The 25,041-nt window shown below is 50.6% G+C and overlaps 1 protein-coding gene across 1 annotated transcript in view; it reads right to left on the bottom strand.

The window, feature by feature from the left end:
- LOC119951482 (sodium- and chloride-dependent neutral and basic amino acid transporter B(0+)-like) overlaps window positions 1–14,450 on the bottom strand; it is a 91,789-nt gene extending 77,339 nt beyond the window's left edge. The window contains exons 1-4 of the mRNA XM_038774692.1: window positions 14,322–14,450; window positions 13,923–14,076; window positions 4,312–4,443; window positions 3,433–3,509 (exon numbers count right to left, since the gene is read on the bottom strand). Of these exons, the coding sequence (XP_038630620.1) occupies window positions 3,433–3,509; window positions 4,312–4,443; window positions 13,923–14,076; window positions 14,322–14,393 (435 nt within the window). The 5' untranslated portion in view covers window positions 14,394–14,450. The remainder of the gene's footprint in view (window positions 1–3,432; window positions 3,510–4,311; window positions 4,444–13,922; window positions 14,077–14,321) is intronic.
- Window positions 14,451–25,041: the final 10,591 nt, after the last annotated feature.

The raw sequence follows: 25,041 nt of genomic DNA, 5'->3' as shown, positions 1-25,041 counted from the left end.
CGCTGTCCTGCAGGATCGCCCGGGGTGGGAATGACGAACGGGCGGGTGCACCTCCGACCCACACTTCCTGACAGCAATGGAGTTTGCAAAGCCCACTAAAACTGACGTTAAATGCCCTTACGGTTTTCCAAGAGCTAATTGAGAAAGCCTGCTATTTGTATTCGGACCCCTTTCCGAAAGTCGCACTTTCCTGGGCGTTTTCAAAGTGCGCCCGCTGCCGGGAAAATGTTCTGAAAAATGTGTTGTCTGGGTGACCTCCAAAATGACAGTATAGGGTGCACGTGCACACTTGCAACTGGATATGCCACTCCCCATGCAAAGCAGATGTCTTTTATCAAAACCTTGATCAGGCCTTAGGCCGTTTGTAAATGCAAACAAGGATCCTAACACCTGCTGCACATTCAGCAAGTTTGCCAGTGCCTCAGGCAAATCCACCTCCAAACCTCGTGTATAAAAGAGGGCTTTGTCACCTACAAATGACCATTGCTCCCATTCTTGAGACTTCTGACCTTTGACGCCAGTCCCCAACCTCTGGCCTTTCTCCGGGAGCCCCAACCCAGTCTCCAGCCCCATGACACTTGAACCATCCCTCTTGACCTCCCAGTCCTTGCTGCACACTTCAGGCCGACAACCTGTCTGACAGCATGATTAGTATTATAACCTGCCCGGATCCTATTGGCTTTGGCCATCCACATGCTCCCTCCCCAGGGACATCGGCCGCGAATTAAGCTGCGGAAGAAGGGCAGACAGTCCAGTCGGATGACCCCCTCGGTCGCCGGCTGCCTGAACCTATTTATGGCAAGCTTCGCCAGGAGCAGGTTCACAAGGGGGTTGGTTACTCCATGATCCTTGGGGACTATGAGCTCCCCCAATGAGGGGGGTGGGGTAATCGTTAGCAATGCAGCTGCTGTGGTGCCGTACAAAGTCTTACAACACCAGGTTAAGGGCAGCACGGTAGCATAGTGGTTAGCAGTGTGGCTTCACAGCACCAGGATCCCAGGTTCGATTCCCTGCTGAGCCTGCACGTTCTCCCCGTGTCTGTGTGTGTTTCCTCCGGTTTCTTCCCACAGCCGAAAGACGCAGGTTAAGTGGATTGGCCATGATAAATTGCCCTCCTGCTGCACTGTATGTTCTAAAGTCCAACAGGTTTGTTTCGAATCATTAGCTTTCGCAGCACTGCTCCTTCCTCAGGTGAATGAAGAGGTGGGTTACAGAGACATATATAGAGACAAAGTCAAAGATGCAATACAATACTTTCTGCTATCTTATTGCAGTATCGTAATGCATCTTTGACTTTGTCTCGACGTATTTTTCTGGAACCTACTCTTCATTCACTTGAGGAAGGAGCAGTTCTCCAAAAGCTAGAGATTTGAAACAAACCTGTTGGACTTTAACCTGGTGGTGTAAGACTTCTTAGTGTGGTACCGGGTAGAGAAGGAACCAGGAGTGAACTACTGCTGCTGTGTACATATTATTGTAAATACATTTACTTTCTGTTTAACTCTACAAACTCGTGCTGGGTTCTCCGTGGCCCTCATAAGCCCAAGCATAAGTACTTACACGTGGGACACTGTGCCAGCTTCATGATCATTGATTCCAAGACCCACTTGAATGAAAGGAATGAAGAAAGATTGAGAGAGCAAAAGCAGGAAAATTTGAGAATATATTGCCAGCAGAGAGACAAGTCCAGGAATGAGGAGCCCAGCTCCTGTCATTTTTTTCCAATGATCAACTCATTAATAGAAGTTTAATTTGTTTCCTTAAAGAATTTCCCTTGTTCATAAGCATTGATTACTGATTATTCTGCAGTCCCAGTGACATGTTTGCTGCTGCTGATTTCTATCCCGGCCGTGTGATCACAATGAAGATGGTCACTGAAACTATTGTCCATTTTCCCCTCACATTTCAGGCTGACAGATTGAGGAATGAACAGTCGGTCACTGTACTTTACCCAGACCTTCAGACAGTACCTTTGGGAGTCCTGCTACATTTTTCATCTGCGCCCCACCAACTGAAGCAGTCTGCCCACGGCAGGGGGGATTGGAAGGAGGCGAACAAGTAGAACAGGCTGTAGGTGAGGATGCTGGTGTACGAAATATTGACAATTATCACCATAAAGACCGTAGTGACCCCCACACCTGCAAATAGAATGAGGAACAGGAAGTAGGTGAAAACAAATGGAAGTAAATTTGTCCTCTTGAATTCAGCTGCAATGTATTTTCAACCAGTTTGATCCAAATCATTAGATGTATAATTCAAACATAATATATCAATGCCCGCACATAAATATATGTAAATATACAACCCATGCCCAAGTTACTAATATATGTGAAGACATTATATGCAGAGCCTGTGGAAATAAGGCATTTTGAGCTTAATCACTTTGTATGTCGCCAGTCTAATCTTATCAAGCTGACAAGAACTAATTCATCTGCCTTGACCTTGAATATAACCACAGGTGATGGTGAGAGGCCAGAGATTGTGGAAAAGGGTAGAATCTGGTCAAGAATGGAACATGGGAATGTTGATCAGTTCTTATAACTATTACTCATGTGACATCATTGCATAGTGGTTAGTATTGTGGCTTCACAGCTCCAGGGTCCCAGGTTCGATTCCCGGCTTGGGTCACTGTCTGTGCACGTTCTCCTCGTGTCTGCGTCGGTTTCCTCCAGGTGCTCCAGTTTCCTCCCACAAGTCCCAAACGACATGCTGTTAGTTAAATTGGACATTCTGAACTCTCCCTCCAAGTATCCTAACAGGCGCCGAAACGTGGCAACTTGGGGCTTTTCACAGTAACTTCATTGCAGTGTAAGCCTACTTGTGACAATAAAGATTATTATTATCATTGTTCTGATGTGCGCTTGGTTTTATCAGCTTAATGAAGACTTTTGTCACTGCCCATAAGGTATCACAGTCTGATCTTTTGTAGGGATTCACAGATTCACAGAATACTGCAGTGCTGAAGGGGTCCTGTGGTCCATCGGGTCTGTACCGATGCATGAAAGGCCCTGACCTGCCCACCTATTCCTACTTGCCAGCACTTGGCCCATACACTTGAATGTTATGACATGCCAAGTACTCATCCAGGTACCTTTTAATGGCTGCGAGGCATCCTGTCTCAACCACCCTCCCAGGCAGTGCATTTCCGACCGTCACCACTCTCTGGGTAAAAAACATTTTTCCTCAAATCTCCACTAAACCTTCCACCCCTCACTTTGAACTTGTGTCCCCTCGTAACTGACCCGTCAGCTAAGGGGAGAAACTGCTCTCTATCCACCCTGTCCATGCTCTTCACAATCTTGTACACCTCAATCAGCTCACCCCTCAGTCTTCTCTGAGCCAGTGAAAATAACAAAGCCTACCCAACCTCTCTTTATAACTTCTAACACCCCCATCCCCTAACTCCCCCCCCCCCCCCCCCCAACTACTTACCCAGCCCAAACCCTTGAGTTTTCTTGAAGGTTTAACTGGCGCTGCTGATCCTCTGGTCTCCTGCCTGGGTGGAAATTCTTCAAGAACATAAAACAGTGAAATAATGAACATCCATTAGTCTAGGGACATCCTAGTTGGGCACAATCCCGACCAATGTTCGAAATACAGACAGTGGTTAGCACTGCTGTCTCACAGCACCAGGAGACCCAAGTTCAATTCCGGCCTTGGAGAAACTGTGTGGAGTTTGCATCTTCTCCCCATGTCTATGTGGATTTCCTCCGGGTGATCCGATTTCCTCCCACAGTCCAAAGATGTGCAGATTAGGTTGATTGACCATGCTAAATTGTCCCTCAGTGTCTCAAGATCTGTAGGTTAGGTGGGGTTAGGGGGATTGGGCGGAGAAGTGGGTTAGGTAGGGTATTCTTTCAGAGGGTCGTTGCAGGCTCGATGGGGTCAAATGGCCTCCTTCTGCACTGTAGAAATTCTATGATTTTATGATTCACTATTTTGCAGGAGTGGTAATTTCTCATGATATCTTCGGATGACTCTTTCTAAGGTCACAGGGTCAGTTCTCAAACCCTCACCACTGTTCGAGTCCAGTCATACTGTTAAACCTCAGCTTTTATTTAATGCAAAGAAGGAAACCGACTTCTGTTTTCCGCCCTGATATCTCTTATTTTGTATTAATTTTTCCTCATGTTTCACGTTAATTCCTTAATTGCAGACTTTGAAGTGCACAACAGATCAGATTGCGAACAGCAGCAAGGCCGGTTTGGACTTTATTTGAATAGTACAATTATATCAGTACACCAGTAAGAATTAAACATTATTGCTCATTTAAATTGTTGCCAGCATTTGTGTCGTTCAATGAACACTAACCTTGTAACATTGGCACAGCTTTCCACATGGCAAGAGGCCCCAGGCTGGCAAACTGCCCAAAGGAAGCTTCCAGAAAAAGCATTGGCATACCAGCGAGTGCCAGCATGAGAGTGTAGGGAATAAGAAAGGCACCTGGAAAATATAGTAAATGAAAATGAAATAGATTATCAGGAGGTTAGAGCAACCAGCTTTATTGTTGAAGTTTGAAATATGTGTTAAACAGGCCATTTCAATATTAACAGTGGAGTCAACTGTTTTCATTGACGAATCAATATGACCGCAGACTGTAAATTTAGTCAGTATCTGAATGCAAAACAAAACAGCAAAATGAACATTCAGGATGGGAATTTCCGGTTCAGCTGATGGCGACCCCCATCCCCCACCCAGAGGGCTCCCCAGTGGCGAAGGGGGCGATCACCAAGAAACCCTGAGCGGCATGGTGGCACAGTGGTTAGCACTGTTGCTTCACAGCACCAGGATCCCAGGTTTGATTCCCAGCTTGGCTCACTGTCTGTGCGGACTCTGCACTTTCTCTCCGTGCCTGCATGAGTTTTCTTCCACAAGTCCCGAAAGACTTGTTGTTCGGTAATTTGGACATTCTGAATTCTCCCTCCATGCTACCTAACAGACGGCGGAGTGTGGTGACTTGGGGATTTTCACAGTAACTTCATTGCAGTGTTCATGTAATCCTACTTGTGACAATAAAGATTATTATTATTGACAGCCCGCCACCGGTCAATAACAGACTGCCTCTGCAGCCGCAAAACATACCGCGGGAAGGGGGAAGCGGAAAATCGAACCCTCAAGCCATGATCTAAAGACCGTGTTGCAGTTGAGCGAGAGCGTGACACGCCTGTTAGATTCCAGGAGAGGCCACAATCAAGAACTGAACTGGGCGCAGTTTGGTGTGGGATCTAACCAGCCTGCTCCAGTTTGGTGAAATCAGGATCCTGCCATGGTGTGGCGGAATACAATAATCACCACTTAAAGCCAGACAATTAATGGGAACAACACCCTTTCTAACGGCCTCCCGTCATCCAACTGCCTCCCCAGCCTTGTGGGCATCAAGCCGTCAGGGAGTGCCCTACATCAACAGGAAGGGGTTCCAGTCTCTGAAGTCAAACTCATGTGCGAACACACGTGTACACGCTTCCCAGGGAGTGTACACGGCTGCTGCATCGGACAAGGGGTACCCGCTGAAGGCATGGCTAATGATGCCGATACGGACGGCGGCGACAAATGCAGAGACCCAAACAAACGAGTGGTGCATCGAACTCCTCAAAATGCAATTCCGATATCTCGAGAGGAGTTTGGCAGCAAGAGAAGTTGTTACTGCTGTTGTATATATATGTTAATTTGTAAATAAATGTTATTTCTTTGTATCCTGAAAACTCGTGCTGGATTCTTCGTGGCCCTCATAAAACTGGCGACGAGGGTTAAAGTGAATAGCTGTCTACACTGCTGAAGCCACCTCCCTGGATTTTTGTTGGACACAGGTTGGAAGTTGTTTTCTATTACACCATGCCTCTGTATGGATGTTTGGATGTTTTCGACGCTGCGCTGGAAAGCTGGAACCAGTACGCACAAAGGATGCATTACTATTTCTGGGCAAACAACATCACTGAAAACGAGCGCTAGGTGGTCATATTGCTCACCGCCTGTGGCCCGCGTACGTTTGGGGTGATTAGGAGCCTTACGTACCCAGCTGCGCCAGACACCAAAACGTTTGATGAACTTGTGAACTTAGTGGGGCAACATTTTAACCCAACCCCATCCATGATAGTCCATTGTTACCGGTTCAATACCGCTGGAAGGACCCCAGGAGAATCCCTTGCCGACTCTCTATCCAGGCTACGCAGGATTGTGGAGTACTGTGACTATGGTGAGACCTTGTCAGAAATGTTACGTGACCGTTTGGTCTGCGGTATTAACAATGCGGCCACCCAGAGAAAGTTGTTAGCCGAGCCAACATTGACTTTTCAACAGGCCATTCAAATAGTAGTGTCCCGAGAGAGCGCAGAACCAGGAGTGCAGGAGCTACAGGGAATGGAGGTGCATGCCTTGGGGCGCAACCCCTTCTGTCCGAAAGCGTCCCCCTGCGGTACCTTGGGCGAGGCGACGTCCAGATCGACGCCAGTGGCCGTCAGACATTCCTCCCCAAAGGGAGCCTTCTCCAGAACCAATGGATGAGGACCCATGCCCATGTCAGACTTGTAGGCGCCAACCCCGTCGCGGACGCCGGTCCTGGGGGCGCCAGAGGCACCGTCGTTCCGACCGAAACTGGGGCCAGCCGAGGGGTCGTACCTTTCATTTGGATGAACCTGCGGCGACTACTCCCGAGGACGTGGAGACGGAGGACGACTGCCTGCAGCTGCATTGTGTGGCAGCTCCACGTGTGGCCCCCATTAAAGTGACAGTACGGGTCAATGGTCACCCGCTTGAGATGGAGTTGGACACTGGCGCAGCGGTCTCCGTGATCACCCAGATGACATTCGACCGCATCAAGCAGGGTATATAGACCCTTACATTAACCGACACACAGGCCAGGTTGGCCACCTACACGGGGGAACCATTGAACATTGCAGGAACTACGATAACCCCCGTTGTTTATGGATGCCAGGAGGGGCGTTTCCCACTTATCGTGGTGCGCAGCCACGGGCCCAGCCTGTTGGGTCGGGACTGGTTGCGCCATTTGCGGCTGCAGTGGCAGCACATCCTCCAAACAGTTTCTGGAGGGTTGACTGAGCTGCTAGGACGATACCCAGATGTATTCCAGCCCGATACCCAGATGTATCCCAGCCCGGTTTGGGGAAAATAAAAGGGGCTCTAGCCCATATCCAAGTTGCACCAGGAGCCACGCCGCGCAATTTCCGGGCGCGTCCGGTGCCTTATGACTTGCTCGAGAAGGTAGAAGGGGAGCTCACTCGTTTGGAGACTTTGGGTATCATCAGGCCCGTCCGTTTCGCTGACTGGGCAATTGTACCTGTAATGAAGCCAGATGCCACAGTTCGCTTGTATGGCGACTATAAATGTACAGTGAATACAGCTTCCCGACTCAACCGATATCCAATGCCTCGCATAGAGGGTCTCTACGCGAAGTTTGCAGGTGGTCTCCCGTTCACAAAATTAGATATGAGTCACGCCTACCTACAGTTAGAGCTGGACCCTGCCTCTTGGCCATATGTACCGATTAATACACACCGGGGCCTGTGTGAATATACACGTTTGCCCTTTGGAGTACCCTCTGCCTGCGCTATTTTTCAACGCGTTATGGAGGGCATTTTGAGAGGTTTACCGCTTGTTGCTGTCTGCTTAGATGACGTTTAGATCACAGGGACGTCGGAGCAGGAATATTTGGAAAATTTGGAGGCTGTCCTTAGACGCTTTTCGGAGGCTGGAGGCCGTTTACGTTGCACAAAGTGCGTTTTTCAGGCGAAGGAAGTAGTCTACCTGGGTTATCGGGTGGACCACGAAGGTTTGCACCCCGTCGCAGAGAAAGTGCGCGCGATTCAACAGGCCCCCGCCCCGACTGACATTTTGCACCTTCGTTCCGTAAACTATTACGGAAAGTTCCTCCCCAATCTGGCAACTACGCTGGCCCCGTTGCATCTTCTGCTGAAGAATCACACCTGGGTTTGGGGTCAGCCGCAAGAAACCGCTTTCAGGCGAGTAAAACAACAATTGTTGTCTTCTGGGTTACTAACCCACTATGATCCTGGAAAGCTTTTGCTTGTCACATGTGATGCATCCCCGTATGGTATTGGGGCCGTCCTGTCCCACAAGATGGAGAACAGGACCATGCGGCCGATAGCTTTCGCCTCCCGCACATTGACTGCAGTGGAAAAAAAGTGCACGCAGATCGAGAAGGAGGGCCTGGCAGTGGTCTTTGCGGTGAAACGTTTCCACCAGTACGTATATGGCCGCCACTTCACTATCGTGACTGATCATAAGCCTCTGCTGGGACTTTTCCGAGAGGATAAGCCAATACCGCCCATTGCTTCCGCACGGATCCACGCTGGGCTTTGTTGCTCGCTGCATACGAGTATTCTCCGGAGCACAAACCAGGAACCCAGATAGGGAATGCCGACGCACTGAGCTGATTGCCTTTATCGACCGGCCCATGTCGACCCCCATGAACGGTGAGGTGGTTGCAACCCTAAATTTTATGGACACCTTGCCTGGCACGGCATCACAGATCCATGAGTGGACCCAGACGGAGCCAGTCCTGTCAAAGGTTCGGCACATAGTCCTGTATGGTGGGCAGCATAGACAGCTCCCAGGCGAGTTGCGGGCATTTTCCTCCAAGCTGTCCGAATTCAGCATGGAAGACAGCATCCTTTTGTGGGGGACGTGTGTGATTGTTCTGGAAAAAGGACAGGAGCTGATACTGAGAGACTTGCACAATGGGCATCCAGGTGTGACCAAAATGAAAATGTTGGCCCGGAGTTATGTCTGGTGGCCAGGCCTTGACACCGACATTGAGAAGGTGGCCCAAAACTGCTCCATTTGCCAGGAGCATCAGAAGCTTCTGCCGGCCACGTCCCTACATCACTGGGAATGCCCAGGGCAGCCTTGGGCGCACTTGCATGCGGATTTCGCCGGCCCTTTTCAAGGATTCATGTTCCTGCTATTAATCGACAGCCAGTCTAAATGGCTAGAGGTGCATAAGACCATAAGACCATAAGACATAGGAGTGGAAGTAAGGCCATTTGGCCCATCGAGTCCACTCCGCCATTCAATCATGGCTGATGGGCATTTCAACTCCACCTACCAGCATTCTCCCCGTAGCCCTTAATTCCTCGCGACATCAAGAATTTATCTATCTCTGCCTTGAAGCCATTTAGCGTCCCGGCCTCCACTGCACTCCGCGGCAATGAATTCCACAGGCCCACCACTCTCTGGCTGAAGAAATGTCTCCGCACTTCTGTTCTGAATTTACCCCCTCTAATTCTAAGGCTGTGCCCACGGGTCCTCGTCTCCTCGCCTAACGGAAACAGTTTCTTTGCGTCCACCTTTTCTAAGCCATGTATTATCTTGTAAGTTTCTATTAGATCTCCCCTTAACCTTCTAAACTCCAATGAATACAATCCCAGGATCCTCAGCCGTTCATCATATGTTAGACCCGCCATTCCAGGGATCATCCGTGTGAATCTCCGCTGGACACGCTCCAGTGCCAGTATGTCCTTCCTGAGATGTGGGGCCCAAAACTGGACACAGTACTCCAAATGGGGCCTAACCAGAGCCTTATCAAGGCTCAGTAGCACATCGCTGCTTTTATATTCCAACCCTCTTGAGATAAATGACAACATTGCATTCGCTTTCTTAATCACAGATTCAACCTGCATGTTTACCTTTAGGGAATCCTCGACTAGCACTCCCAGATCCCTTTGTACTTTGGCCTTATGAATTTTCTCACCGTTTAGAAAGTAGTCTATGCTTGGATTCTTTTTTCCAAAGTGCAAGACCTCACATTTTCTCACGTTGAATTGCATCAGCCATTTCCTGCACCACTCTCCCAAACTGTCTAGATCCTTCTGCAGCCTCCCCACTTCCTCAGCACTACCTGCCTGACCACCTAACTTCGTATCATCGGCAAACTTCGCTAGAATGCCCCCAGTCCCTTCATCCAGATCATTAATATATATGGTGAACAGCTGCGGCCCCAACACTGAACCCTGTGGGACACCGCTGGTCACCGGCTGCCATTCCGAAAAATAACCTTTTATCCCAACTCTCTGCCTTCTGTCAGACAGCCAATCCTCAACCCATGCCAATAGCTCACCTCGAACACCATGGGCCCTCACCTTACTCAGCAGCCTCCTGTGTGGCACCTTATCAAAGGCCTTTTGGAAACCCAGATAGACCACATCCACTGGGTTTCCCTGGTCTAACCTACTTGTCACCTCCTCAAAGAATTCTAACAGGTTCTTCAGGCACGACCTCCCCTTACTAAATCCATGTTGACTTGTTCTAATTCGACCCTGCTCTTCCAAGAATTTAGAAATCTCATCCTTAACGATCGATTCTAGAATTTTACCAACAACCGAGGTTAGGCTAATTGGCCTATAATTTTCCATCTTTTGTCTTGATCCTTTCTTGAACAAGGGGGTTACAACAGCGATCTTCCAATCGTCCGGGACTTTCCCTGACTCCAGTGATTTTTGAAAGATCTCAACCAACGCTTCCGCTATTTCTTCAGCCACCTCTCTCAGAACTCTAGGGTGTAGCCCATCGGGGCCAGGAGATTTGTCAATTTTAAGACCTTTTAGCTTTTTTAGCACCATCTCTTTTGTAATGGCAACCATACTCAACTCAGCCCCCTGACCCTCTATAATTTTTGGGATATTACTCATGTCTTCCACTGTGAAGACAGACGCAAAGTACTTATTAAGTTCTCCAGCCATTTCCTCGTCTCCCATCACTAGCCTTCCGGAATCAGTTTGAATTGGCCCAATGTCTACTTTGGCCTGTCGTTTGTTTCTTATGTATTGAAAGAAACTTTTACTATCATTTCTTATATTACTGGCTAGCCTGCCTTCATATTTGATCCTCTCCTTCCTTATTTGTCTCTTTGTTAACCTCTGTTTGTTTTTGTAGCCTTCCCAATCTTCTGATTTCCCAGTGCTTTTGGCCACTTTATAGGATCTCTCTTTTTCTTTGATACATTTCCTGACCTCCTTTGTCAGCCATGGCTGTCTAATCCCTCCCGGGATAATCTTTCTTTTCTTGGGGATGAACCTCTGTACAGTGTCCTCAATTATGCATACAAACTCCTGCCATTTTTGCTCAACTGTCTTCCCCACTAGGGTCTGCTTCCAGTCGATTTTCGTCAGTTCCTCTCTCATGCCCTCGTAATTACCTTTATTTAACTGTAACACCATTACATCCGATTTTGCCTTCTCTCTTTCAAACTGCAGACTGAACTCAACCATATTATGATCGCTGCTTCCTAAGTGTTCCCTTACTTTAAGATCTTTTATAAAGTCTGGTCCAGAATAGCCTGGACCAGCACTAGGTCCAGAATAGCCTGCTCCCTTGTGGGCTCCATGACAAGCTGTTCCAAAAAGCTATCTTGTAAGCATTCCATGAATTCCTTTTCTTTGGATCCACTGGCTACGTTATTTACCCAATCCACCTGCATATTGAAGTCCCCCATGATCACCGTGACCTTGCCTTTCTGACATGCCTTTTCTATTTCCCGGTACATGTTGCGCCCCTGGTCCTGACCACTGTTAGGAGGTCTGTACATAACTCCCATTATGGTTTTTTTGCCTTTGTGGTTCCTCAATTCTACCCATAAGATGAGAAGCACAACGTCCTGCGCAACAATCGAGAAGATGCGTTTGTCTTTCGGTACGCATGGCCTCCCCCGACGTGCTGGTCACGGACAATGGCACTCCGTTCACAAGTGAGGAGTTTGCAAGGTTCATGAAGATGAACGGCATACGCCATATCCGCCCTGCCCCATACTACCCGGCTTCAAATGGGTTGGCGGATTGCGCAGTGCAGACATTCAAACGAGGCCTCAAGAAGCAGTCTTCCGGGTCGGTCGATGGACACGAGACTGGCTCGGTTTTTGTTTTCATATAGGACCACCCCCCATGCGGTGACTGGGGTAGCTCCCGCAGAACTCCTAATGGGACGGAGACTTCGCACCCGCCTTAGCATGGTTTTTCTCGGCAACGGCCGATTCGGCAGTTTACGTCGGTTGACCCAGTGTTCGTTCGGAATTTTGCTGGTGGTGCCCAGTGGGTCCCTGGCGTAATCTTTCGCCAAACGGGCCCTATCTCTTACCAGGTACAAGCCCAGGGGCGTCTCCAGCGCAAACATGTAGACCATGTTCGGTCCAGAAGACTATCCCTGCCAAAGATTGCCCGCCCCAGGAGCTCATTCCAATAGCCGCAGAGACCAGACACAATGGAAAGTATTCCTCACAATCTTCCTCTGGTGCCTCACTCAAAGCCTGCGCAGGTCGTGACAGAACCGCATGGAGATAAAGACGCCGAGATGACGGAGGCAGCAGACTCTGACTCCGAGATGGAGGCACAAGACACCACAGAGGGGGCATCCTCGAGCCGTGGATGTACAACCGTTATGTCGTTCATCATGGAAGCTCCGGTCTCCATCTCGTTACACGCCGCCTAATCCAGCGCCTCGTGCAAATGGTTCCGGCCTGCGGCAAAACGAATCCGACGCCCTCCTTCGCCAGGATCTTCGGTGGATTCCTTGGACTTTGGGAGGGAGGGATCTTATAACCTGCCTGTTTACCATTGGCTTTACAATCCTGTGGGAGTATGAGCTTCCCCAATGAGGGGGGCGGAGAAATCATTAGCAGACTCCCTGCATAAATAGAGCTGGCCAGTTTGGAACCAGAGAGAGGAGTTTGGCAGCAAGAGAAGTTGTTACTGCTGTTGTATATATATATGTTAATTCTTTGTATCCTGAAAACTCGTGCTGGATTCTTCGTGGCCCTCACAAAAACATGCCTCGTTGTGCCAACTTTCTCCAGGGGCTGATTCCGAGACGAGACTTTGTTGGGGGTGGGGGGTTGGGGGGAACCTGGGGTCCCGGGGGAGTGGGAAGCAACTGGGAGCAATTGTAGATTCTCTGCGTTCATCCTGATTAAATGTGATGGAGCTATAAATAGTGCAAACTGTGGCAGCCATTTAATGTTTCAGTTGATCATGAAAGTGACCATTAACATCTGCAGGTGTGAATTCCACAGAAGGGTTGTCCAAGCATGTCCTATTTGTAATCAAGGGCAGGTGATCTCTGGCAGTTATATTACGTCAGTGTATTTGTTCCAATACTTGAATCTGACTTTTAAAAAATGGTCCCATATATAATTCCTGATTTTTAAAAAATAAATTTAGAGTGCCCAATTCATTTTTTCCAATTAAGGGGCAATTTAGCGTGGCCAATCCACCTATCCTGCACATCTTTGGGTTGTGGGGGTGAAACCCACGCAAACATGGGGAGAATGTGCAAACTCCACACGGAGAGTGACCCAGGGCCGGGATTCGAACCTGGGTCCTCAGCGCAGTAGGCAGCAATGCTAACCACTGTGCCACCGTGCTGCCCATATATAATTCCTGATTGTTTAGCGGTAGTGAAACCAATAAAAACTCAGTTACACCTCATTAGCACAAGATAACTTTTTGTTATATCTCAACAGTCATAATAGTGTAAAATGGAAATTCTTGTTAGTTACTTCAAAAGTTTTTTGACAGCAATGTCAACAGCAGGGGTGCAGAGAATCACTGAAAGCAACATTTGGATTTTATTGTTAAATTGCCAAATGAGGGGCTGGTTTAGCTAAGACAGCTGGCTTGTAATGCAGAACAAGACCAGCAATGCGGGTTCAATTCCCGTTCCAGCCTCCCCGAACAGGCGCTGGAAAGTGGCGACGAGGGGCTTTTCACAGTAACTTCATTGAAGCCTACTTGTGACAATAAGCTACTATTATATGCTCTGATGTTCCTTCGAGTTTCACAGTTGCAATGAAGACAAATACTAACAACTGCAAAAAGTAAACTATGATTCTTTTTAAATGAACAGTTTCCATAATTTCTCCCTTTCTCTCTCCTGTATTTTAGATTTTACTACAGTACCTCCTCCATTTTTGTAAACCAGGTAAGGGAACCTCCAGACGTTCCCAAGGCCCACAGCACAGCCGATCATTGAGAGCAAGTATTCAGTCTTCGAGGACCAGTTCCCTCGCTCCACATTCTCGTCACTTTTACCCACATCTTCATTGGTGACAGCCTGGGGGGAAAGAGGAAATGGCCGACTCAGAAATTAGACTTTCTCAGACTGGAACTCAAGGAAAAAGTACAGTTTTCACCCAACTCAGAAACAGTGTTGTTCTCCGTTAAGTAGCAACCACCTGGTGTTTGGGAAACACCCTGGACCCTAGAGAGACTGCAATTAACAACAACCAAAATCCCCAATCATCAGCACCTCCCAGAGTTTTATGCAAGTTTATTGTCAGGTTTTGATAAAATACTCACTGTGACATTTGGAGGGTGTGTTTGATGGTCATTCTGTGAAATCCCAGATAAATGAAAATCATTCTGCACCATTTTTGAACAACGATGAACAATTCTTCCACTTGCTCAGGAGTTGGATGTGAACCTTGAGGTGAACAGTTTTATCCAAAGACCTTCAAATGTTGCCTTTATCCTGGTCTCTGGTTAAAGATGATTCAGCTTCTCACCAGGGAATGACTGTCACAATCAGAAACCAGACCCACCCCTTGTTTTAAGTTCTACTTATTCAAATTTAGCAAGTGTTAATGGACCCAGAAGGTTTTACTGCTAATGAGCCCAATTGCCACAACATTATCTTATTCCAGGTTATTTGCATGAGTTTCAGAACAGTCTGCAACAACTTGTAGTTATTTTGCATCCATCAGGTTTGGCAGCATTTGAATTTTTGAAGAACAGCGCAAAATTAACCTGTGCCAATCGGGATTCAGACAAGGCAAAATTCTACACATTTTGCTTAACAATGTGACAGTCTGCTCTAATCGCAAAAACCCGAAGACAGACCACCAGTGTTACATTTCAAATATTTGGGCCGCGATTCTCCGCACCCGCGAAAAATCGCGAAGTTGGCCGTGAAAACGGCCGACTTTTACGACGATCGCGAAGGGCCCATTTCCCGACGTATTCACGTCCGGGAAATAGGCTAGGAACGTGGCTGCGTCAATCACGTGCACGATGACGCCATAACGCGGCGACGCTACGAACACGCCCACGTGACGCCGTAAAAAGGCGCGGGCGAGCACAGAATCTGTAGGCCATGATGTTGGAGCTAAGGAGAGCTGCCCCTCGATTTGTGGAGGCTGATGCCGAGACGCTGCTCGATTCCATCGAGCAGAGGAGGGGCATCATCTTCCCGCGTAGAGGGCATCGCCACCCTGCCAGCGCTGTGCCCCAGGCCTGGCGTGAGGTGGCGCACTGTTAGTGCTGTGGGGCAGACCCCTCACTCAGCAGAGCAATGCCGAAAAAAGATGCATGACCTCACCAGGGCTGCCAGGGTAAGTGCCAAGAGGGTGCCCCCGGGTCACAACCATCCCTCCCCCCTTAACTTAATCACCCACCTCCCCCCCCCCCCCCCCACGGGGGAGGGAGGGGGATTGGGGCAGAGTTAGTTGAGGATGGTTCACAAAGTTGTCACAGACCCAGCGCTCTGGCCCCCGTGGAGAGATGCAATGGTCTTATTACAACTTGACCCCCAAACTGCCAGTATCTGAACGGACTGCTGATACCTGCCGTATTGTAATGATCTACCTATGTCCCCTCCCCCAACAGGCCAAGACCACTCACAACACCCGTGAGCGGCACCAGACTGGAGGGGGTTCGCCCATCCTGCACCCCCTAACTACGTTTGAGCAGAGGGCACTGGACCTTGTTGGGGGGTCTGGCACCCGGGAGATCGCGCAATGCGAGGTTGGCGGAGCTGCAACAAGTGAGACAACCCTCCATGACAAACACCCCCCCTCCCCCATCCTCTGTCCCTTCACACACCCTGCCCACTGGGACACCTCCCCATCCTCTGTCCCTTCACACCCTGCCCACTGGGACCGTCCAGCGCCTGGCCGAGCGAATCTAAATAAGCTGCTCTTCCCTAGGACGTGATGCCGAACGACCAGGGCCGTCTGCCTCCAGGCGGAGACACGCATCTGCCCCCACCTCACCCAGGGCCGCACAACATGCGGTGCCCGATCAGCGGGGAGTCCCATCCTCCCCAACAGAATCTGTGGAGCAGGACGCCCAAAGGGCGGCGACACAGCAGGACAGAGAAATGGCCCGCCAACGCCCTGTGGCCTCTCACCCGGACGATGACACAGAGGAGGCGTCAACACGAGACGACCTCGAGCTTGCGGCACTGCTATCTCCCACACCATCCACCATCCCAGAGACACTCACCCCGGCTGGCCTATTTAGTGATGAGGCTCCTGGGTCACAGTCTGGTTTGCACATCACAGCTGAGTTGGTACAGCAGGTGGAGGTGGGAGCAGTCGAGGGCCCGGAATGGCGGAGGCCAGGCCAGGCCCAGCATGCAGCTGGCTCCCAGACGTTTTCTGAGTTCCTGGAGTTCCTCAACCCACCCGCACAGCTGATGCTTCAAGAAATCCAGGGAAACAATGACGGGATGAGGGCTGTCTTCCTGACTCTGCAGATGCTGTTAGAGGAGTCGAACCACGTCCACGAGCAGGGAGTGGGGCCGCTCATGGCAGCGACCCAGGCCGACACCGCACGGATGACATCCGCGGTGGAGGCAATGGGTCAGGTTATGCAAGGCATTGGGGTTAATGTGCACGCGTCATCCTCGGCCCTGGACAGGGTTCCCCTCTCACAGGCAGCAATGTGCCAGAGGCAAAACGACATTGCCGGCGCCTTGCGGGCCTTGGCCCAGTCTCAGCAGGTCATGGCCCAGTCGCAGCAGTCAGTCGCCGAGAGCATCCACTGCCTGACACATGTGCTGGATGGCGTCGTGCACTCACAGTTCGAGGTCGCACAGTCCCTGGCGGGAATGTCTAACTACCTGGACTCCGTGTCTGCAAACCTTCGGATCCTGGTCGATACCGTTGCAGGCAGGGTAGCATGGTGGTTAGCATAAATGCTTCACAGCTCCAGGGTCCCAGGTTCGATTCCCGGCTGGGTCACTGTCTGTGTGGAGTCTGCACGTCCTCGTGTGCGTGGATTTCCTCCGGGTGCTCCGGTTTCCTCCCACAGTCCAAAGATGTGCGGGTTAGGTGGATTGGCCATGCTAAATTGCCCGTAGTGTCCTAATAAAAGTATGGTTGGGGGGGGGGGTTGGGTTACGGGTATAGGGTGGATACGTGGGTTTGAGTAGGGTGATCATGGCTCGACACAACATTGAGGGCCGAAGGGCCTGTTCTGTGCTGTACTGTTCTATGTTCTATAGGCCTCCAGGACTGACAGCGCCAGGTGTAGGTGGCGCGATGGGGCACCTCTCCGCTCGCACCTCTCTCCCAAAGTGAGGCCCGGGGGCCACTGGGCTCTCCGAGGGAGGAGGAGGTTTCGGGGCCCGTCCCATTAACTCCATCACGGGACGTCCCGGAATTCTCGGCCTCCCCCCGTCCCATCCCTGGTGCATCGGGTGGGCAGCAGGCAGAGCAGGGTGGCACAACGTCACCCGAGAAGCCCGCAGAGCAGCCTGGCCCATCAAGGCCGGGTAGCCCCAGGAAACGCTTGGCCAAGGATAAACGAGTCGAAGGGGGCGATTCGCAGCAGTCCTCCTCCACTCCTGCTGTATCATCTGGGGACTCACGTAGACGTAGTGGTAGGGCCCGTAAGGCAACAAAGAGAGACACTAAGTAAGTTAGCACGGGTGAAGGGCACAGTTTAGTTGTAGGGGTTAGGGCACCTGTAAATTGTTGTTCACATTAAATGCACTGTTCCATCTTACTTGTAATACCGTGTGATTGTTCCACAGCCACAGGAATCGTGATGGTGACCGAGTGTCGCTGGGGTTGACGAGAGGTGAAACTTCGGGGCCGGGTGTGCAGTCCCTTCCCCCCACCCCCTTCCACAGCTAGCCCACACGGGCACGTGATGGAGTGCCGGGATGATCTCAGCGGCCACCAAGGTGGATGGTTCAGCTATTGCCATGGGTCAGACTCTCTCTAACGATTCTGAGCTCACAGCTCTTCGCAGAGCGGGCTGTCATCATTCCACATGGCACTGATCACACCCGCTGACACAGCCATCAATGTTGTGCCATACCGTCTGGACCCAGTGGTGAGGGTGATGTCGAAGTGGAGCAGTGTACACTGAGAGGGGGTGGGGAGGGGGAGGGGGTTGTGGTGGTGGCAGTTGTGTGTTGACCCTCTGCACGACTAGCGATGCAGGTGGTAGTTTGGTGTTCAGCAGGGACGTCACATGCGATGCGTGAACCGTGCTGCCACCAAGGCGTCGCGTGCCCGCCGTCCTCGCCGGGTCCGTCGTGCCGCCTCCTGGACATCACCAGCACCTGGGTCATGTCTGCGTGCTGCGCCCCCCACTCCACCAGCCTCCTCCTCCTCCCCCTCCTCCTCCTCCTCCTCCCTCCTCCTCCTCTGTGCTGGCACCACTGCCACTTGCTTCTCCCTCCGCCTCCTGCAGCAGGTCATCTCCCCTCTGCATCGCAATGTTGTGCAGCGCACAGCAGATCACTACAATGCGAGCGACCCTGTCGGCCTGGTACTTCAGGGCCCCTCCGGAACGGTCCAGGCACCTGAATCTCATCTTCAGGAGGCTAAGGCAGCGCTCCACCACACCCCTGGTTGCTGCATGGGCCTCGTTGTATCGGGTTTCCGCATTAGTCTGAGGCCTCCGTATAGGCGTCATCAGCCAAGACCTCAGCGGATAACCCCTGTCGCCTAGCAACCAGCCCCTCAGCCGGGGGGGACGTCCCTCAAACATCGCAGGGATGTACGACTGTGCCAGTATGTAGGAGTCGTGCACACTCCCTGGGAACCTTGCACAGACATTCATGATCCTCATGTGGGGGTCGCATACCACCTGGATATTCATGGAGTATGTCCCCCTCCTGTTTGTGAACACGTCCCTGTCCCCTGCAGGCGGGCGCATGGGGACGTGAACACAATCGATTGCCCCCTGCACCATCGGTATCCCGGCCACGCTGGTAAATCCACGAGCTCGTGAGTCTTGAGTTGCTCGGTCCTCGGGAAAGGTGACATAGCGATCGGCGATGGCATAGAGGGCGTCGGTCACATCCCGGATGCACCTGTGCACCGATGACTGGGAGATCCCAGAGACGTCCCCGCTCGGAGACTGGAAGGAGCCGGTCGCATAGAAGTTAAGAGCGACTGTCACCTTGACGGCAACCGGGATCGCGTGTCCTCCCCCCGTTCCACGTGGGGCGAGATGCGCCACGAGGTGACAGATATGTATCACCGTCCGCCTACTCAGCTGGAGTCTCCTCCTGCAGGTGATGTCCGTCATTGTTAGGAAAGAGACACGGACACGGTACACCCTCGGCCTTGGTCGTCGCCTCTGGCGCCGTGGCTGCACCCTCACTCTCTCCTCTTCCTCTTCCTCCTCATGCTGCTCGACGACTGGCAACTCCTCGACCCTTCCCTCTGCTGCTGCAGCTGGCCCTGCATCCACTGCGGGTTGTAGGTGTGGATGCTGCTGCATCCCCAAATGCAGTGCAGCGGCCCCAACCACTGCGCAGAACATAGCCGTTCAGTTCGCAGACATTGTGCTAACCTACAGAAGGGTGGTGGGGGCAGAGAAACGGGACATGTTAGACGGAGGTTAGTCGACACCTCGGCAGCCGCTTGCCACGGGATATCTGTGTGTCCCGGTGGCCTGGTCGCGCTGCTGACACGCGGGCAGCCTAACCACTGGTCACTTTCTGCATCCAATGGTCAGTTAACAACGTCCTCGTCACCGGTGCGTCAGTGGCCTGTGGCCGTAAGCCACAGGGCAAACAGCGGCCTTGTCCTCGTGACCGGCACGCCATGGCATGGTGGCAGACATTTTGTTACGGGATTGGACGGATCACTCGCTCACTCTCTCCCTAACCGCCCCCCCCCCCCTCCCTCTCCCCCCCCCCCCCCCCCGTCTCCCCCACTCCCCCCTCCGTCTCCCCCACTCCCCCTCCGTTGGCCGGCGTGAAAACAGTGCTTGATGACGTTGGGACTTCGGCCCATCCGGGCCGGCGAATAGCGGGGGGCCAAAAAGTCGGGCTTCTGGTCGTGTCGGGGGCGCTTTCGAGGCTTTTGCCGGGAATCCCGACGTGTAGTTTTTGCGGGGTTCGGAGAATAGCGGGAGGGCGTCGGACCAGCGTCGCCGTAAAAATTTGCGCGGCCCGCTATTCTCCGAACCGGCGTGAGTGCGGAGAATCGCGCCCTTGGTTTTTGCTCCAGTCAAACTGATACTATGGGCGGGATTTTACAGCCCTTCTTACCAGCAGAATCTTCCAGGCCTGCCAAAGTTGACATCAGGCGCTGGCTGTCCGGCGCCTGGATGGATGAGTCATCAAAATTGCCATTGGGGGGGGGATTCTCTGTTGACTGACACCGAACTCGCGAAACACGACTAAGCGGAGAATAATTCCGAACCGCAAATGGTAGCGGGCACCGATTTAACGCCAAATCATAATTCTCCGTCACCTCAATAGCATGTCAATGGGGTCTGGAACATACGTACGGTATAGTATACACCATTTGCATATCATTAGCGGGCCTAACCTGGTATTCTCCGGGGTCTCCATGATGTTCCGCCTCCGATGGGCCAAGTTCCCGACAGTGCGTTTCACTTGTGCTTTTAAAAATCGTGAAACCGGCGTCGTAGCTGCTGAGGGAGAGAGAGAGGTAGTACAGAAAGTGTCCAACATTGCCATAGTTTGCTGACAGTTGCGCCGCTGGCCTAGGGGCTTCTGCCAGGGCCATGGAGAGTAACGGAGAGAGGGATGGCCAGGAGGTGGGCTGTGGGGTCTGGGTGGAGGGGCACAGAACACCATTCCCGCACCCGGATAGGAAACCATGAATTTGCACATGCTGCTAAAAGCCCACTGTGAGCTTAGGGCCTCGGATCATAAGGATGGCCACCCCCAGTCCACCCCCTTCGGTGCCCTCTGGCACCAGCTGATTAAGTAGCTGTAAGGGCATGCTTCAGCACAGCCAGTTCATGTTAGCTGGCTGGTGTGAGTGGGGAGTGGAGTGTGTATTTGCGGCTGCAGCTTATCAGCCTCCCAAGTGTGATTCACGGACCCGGTGAATCCCGCACTGTTTATCATTGGAATTGATTGTGTTCCACGTGGCGCCGGTGCTAGCCCCTCCACAGTCGCTGAATCGACCCAGGTTTGGCACCACTTTTGCTGTCGTGAAAGTCCATAAATTCTGCGTCAGCGTCATCACTTGGTCTCAGAAACAGGGAATACTGCCCCTTGCCTTTGACGGGATCAGAATATCTCGCCGGCGGCCAATAGAGAGCTTCCTTCACCGTGGGAAAACCATGGTGGGTTGGGGAGGGTGTTCTAGGGTGGCAGGGGTACTAAATATCCCAGCCTATGTCCCAAGTCTCCAGATGAATGTAACCCAGAGGTATTCCGCAAAATGCACTGGGAGAGCCCTTAGAATCATAGAATCATAGATTTTACAGTGCAGAAGGAGGCCATTCAGCCCATCAAGTCTGCACCGGCCCCTGGAATTAGCACCCATTTAAGGCCACACCCGTAACCCAGTAACCCCACCTAAACTTTTTGGACACTAAGGGAAATTTATCATGGCCAATCCACCTAACTTGCATATCTTTGGACTGTGGGAGGAAACCGGAGCACTCGGAGGAAACCCACGCACACACGGGGAGAACCTGCAGACTCCACACAGACAGTGACCCAAGCCGGGAATCGAATTTGGGACCCTGGATCTGTGAAGCAACTATTCTAACCACTGTGTTACCATTCTGCTCAATTTGCCAGGATGTTTCAACATCCGTTGAGCCCTGTCCTTGTGTCTGGAAAGCATAACCCCCCTCTCCCCCCCCCCCCCTTGAAATTAAGAGTTAAAGCCAGAGAATTTGGATGGTTCCGACTCCCTTATCAGAATAGTTATGCAGGAAACATTTTCATTACTGTCCTAATTATGAGGGGAAAAAACATTGAAATATGTCTGGAAATTTTGGACCTGAGGTTTGTCTAAAAACAATTGGCTACACAAGAGCCACTGGCTGAATTGTTGCCGGGTGATTCTCTCAGAGACAATGTAACCCCACCCTTACCAGACAACATACTTCTAAGAGCATCGACACACTAATTATTATCTCTTGTGGAGACAAAGGGACATCATGGCCATCTTATCAAGAGATTTTGCGTGTAATGGCCGGCAGATTTTTGTGGATTCACCTTCCCACTTGGAATATACAAAGAATGGGTTAAAAGCCAGCTGACAAGCTGTTCCAGTGATTGTGTGTGTGTATTCTGTGAAAACAAATGCTTGAAACTTTGCCACAGTAGAAGTAAAAACCAATATGCACTTTCACAGTATCCCTGCAAGTAGACATTTTTGCAGGTATATCCTCGCTCTCTCTCTGACCATGGAAGTCAGCAAAAGAAGGCAGCTGAAAAGAAAACTGGAAAGCTTCACTGGCAAACCTTAGAAACCTGAATTCATAAACTGACTATTCACCTGCTGCAGTCAGCTCGACTGGAATCTTGACTTGCAAAGGCCACAACACTTCACCATCCAACTCCTTATGAAACAAAGAGTGTTCTGGATACCATATCCGAAAATATATTTCCTGACTTTAAAGTTAATTTTCCCTTCTGATCTATATGAATGTGTACTCATGTATTTTATCATTTTCTTGCCTTTAGTAATTAATAAACTCATTCCAACTTTAATTCAATGAACGCTGGTTAAATTAGCTCCATTTAAAAATTAAATTTCAGCTCTGAGAAAAAGGTATCTGTGGAAAGCGATCCTTTCTCAAGTAAATCTTGTTGCAGCCAACAGAGAGGGGTTCAGGTAAAGCCAGGGAGCCACTTCATCCTTCCTCACCTGGGATTGCAACAATTTGGGGATATCCCAGCTGGATTGGTACAATTTAAAGGACCTTCCTTGGGGAACCTCACCTGTCGTGGGTCATAATATTTCTGGGTAACCATACTATCCAGCAGGGGTGGTAGAATAGGATTCCGGGAGAAGTCAACTCAGTCACCTCGACTTTACTGTGGATAGCCGAAGAACCCCTCCAGTGACAAACAGGAGGAAGATCATCATCCAGCAGAGGCGGCAGAAGAGGATTCTTGGAGAAGTCAACTGAGTCACCGCGACCAGCAGGTAAGTGATTGGCAAGTAGCTTTTCGTTTCTTTTTTCTCGTGTTCTCTTGGCATTGTAGTTGTTGTAAGTTAACTAAAGGGTTAAGTCATGGCCGGACACATGTCATGCTCCTCTTATGCGATGTGGGAATTCAGGAACTCTTCCCCTGTCCTTTGCTCCTTTACGTGCAAGATGTGTGTCCAATTGCAGCTCTCGTTAGAGTGCTTGACAGCTCTGGAGCTGTGGTTGGATTCACTTTGAAGCATCCACAATGTTTTTATTTTCTTTTTAAATTTTAGAGTACCCAATTATTTTTTCCAATTAAGGGGCAATTTAGCATGGCCAATCCACCTATCCTGCACATCATTTGGGTTGTGGGGGTGAACCCCACGCAGACATTGTGAGAATGTGCAAACTCCTCATGGACAGTGACCCAGAGCCGGGATTCGAACCCGGGTCCTCAGCGCCATAGGCAGCAATGCTAACCACTGTGCCACCGTGCTGCCCTAGCATCCACGATGTTGAGGAAGTTGTGGATAGCACATTTAGTGAGTTGGTCACACCACAGTTATAAATTACTGAGTGAGATAGGAAATGGGTGACCACCAGACAGAGGAAATGTAGGAAGGCAGTGCAGGGGTCCCCTGAGGTAAACTCCCATCAAAACAGATATACCATTTTGGATACCATTGGGGGAGATGGCTCACCAGGCGAAGGTGGCAGCAGCCAGGTTCATGGTACCATGGCTGGCTCTGCTGCACAGGAGGTCTGGATAAAGCATGGCAGAAATCTAGTGATAGGGGACTCAATGGTAAGGGGAACAGACAGGCGCTTCTGCAGCTGCAAACAAGACTCTAGGATGGTATGTTCCCTCCCTGGTTCAAGGGTCAAGGATGTCTCGGAGTGGCTGCAGGATATTCTGGATGAGGAGGGGGAACAGCCAGCTGTATTGGTGCATATCGGCACCAACAATATCGGTCAAAAACGTGATTGGATTGGATTGGATTGGATTCGTTTATTGTCACGTGTACCGAGGTACAGTGAAAAGTATTTTTCTGCAAGCAGCTCAACAAATCATTCAGTACATGGGAAGAAAAGGGAATTAAACAGAATTCAAGAAAATACATGAGAATACATAATAGGGCAACACAACAATGTAACTACATAAGCATTGGCATTGGATGAAGCATACATGGGTGTAGTGTTAATGAGGTCAGCCCATAAGAGGGTCATTTAGGAGTCTGGTGACAGTGGGGAAGAAGCTGTTTTTGAATCTATTCGTGCGTGTTCTCAGACTTCTGAATCTCCTGCCCGATGGAAGAAGTTGGAAAAGTGAGAAAGCCGGGTGGGAGGGATCCTTGATTATGCTGCCCGCTTTCCCCCGGCAGCGGGAGGTGTAGATGGAATCAATGGATGGGAGGCAGGTTCTTGTGATGGACTGGGCGGTATTCACGACTCTCTGAAGTTCCTTGCGGTCCTGGGCCGAGCAGTTGCCATACCAGGCTGTGATGCAGCCCGATAGGATGCTCTCTATAGTGCATCTGTAAATGTTGGTGAGGGTTAATATGGACATGCCGAATTTCCTTAGTTTCCTGAGGAAGTATAGGCGCTGTTGTGCTTTCTTGGTGATAGCATCGGCGTGAGTGGACCGGGATATATTTTTGGTGATGTGCACCCCTAGGAATTTGAAACTGCTCACCATCTCTACCTCGGCTCCGTTGATGCTGACAGGGGTGTGTACAGTACTTTGCTTCCTGAAGTCGATGATCAGCTCTTTAATTTTGCTGGCATTGAAGGAGAGATTGTTGTCGTTACACCACTCCGCTAGGTTCTCTATCTCCCTCCTGTATTTGGACTCATCGTTATTCGAGATCCGGCCCACTATGATCGTATCGTCTGCAAACTTGTAGACGGAGTTGGAACCAAG

This window comes from Scyliorhinus canicula, chromosome 17, assembly GCF_902713615.1.
Source record: "Scyliorhinus canicula chromosome 17, sScyCan1.1, whole genome shotgun sequence".
Taxonomy (NCBI): Eukaryota; Metazoa; Chordata; class Chondrichthyes; order Carcharhiniformes; family Scyliorhinidae; genus Scyliorhinus; species Scyliorhinus canicula.
The sequence above is the reverse complement of the archived record's forward strand: the minus strand, read 5'-3'. Positions and strand labels throughout refer to the sequence as shown.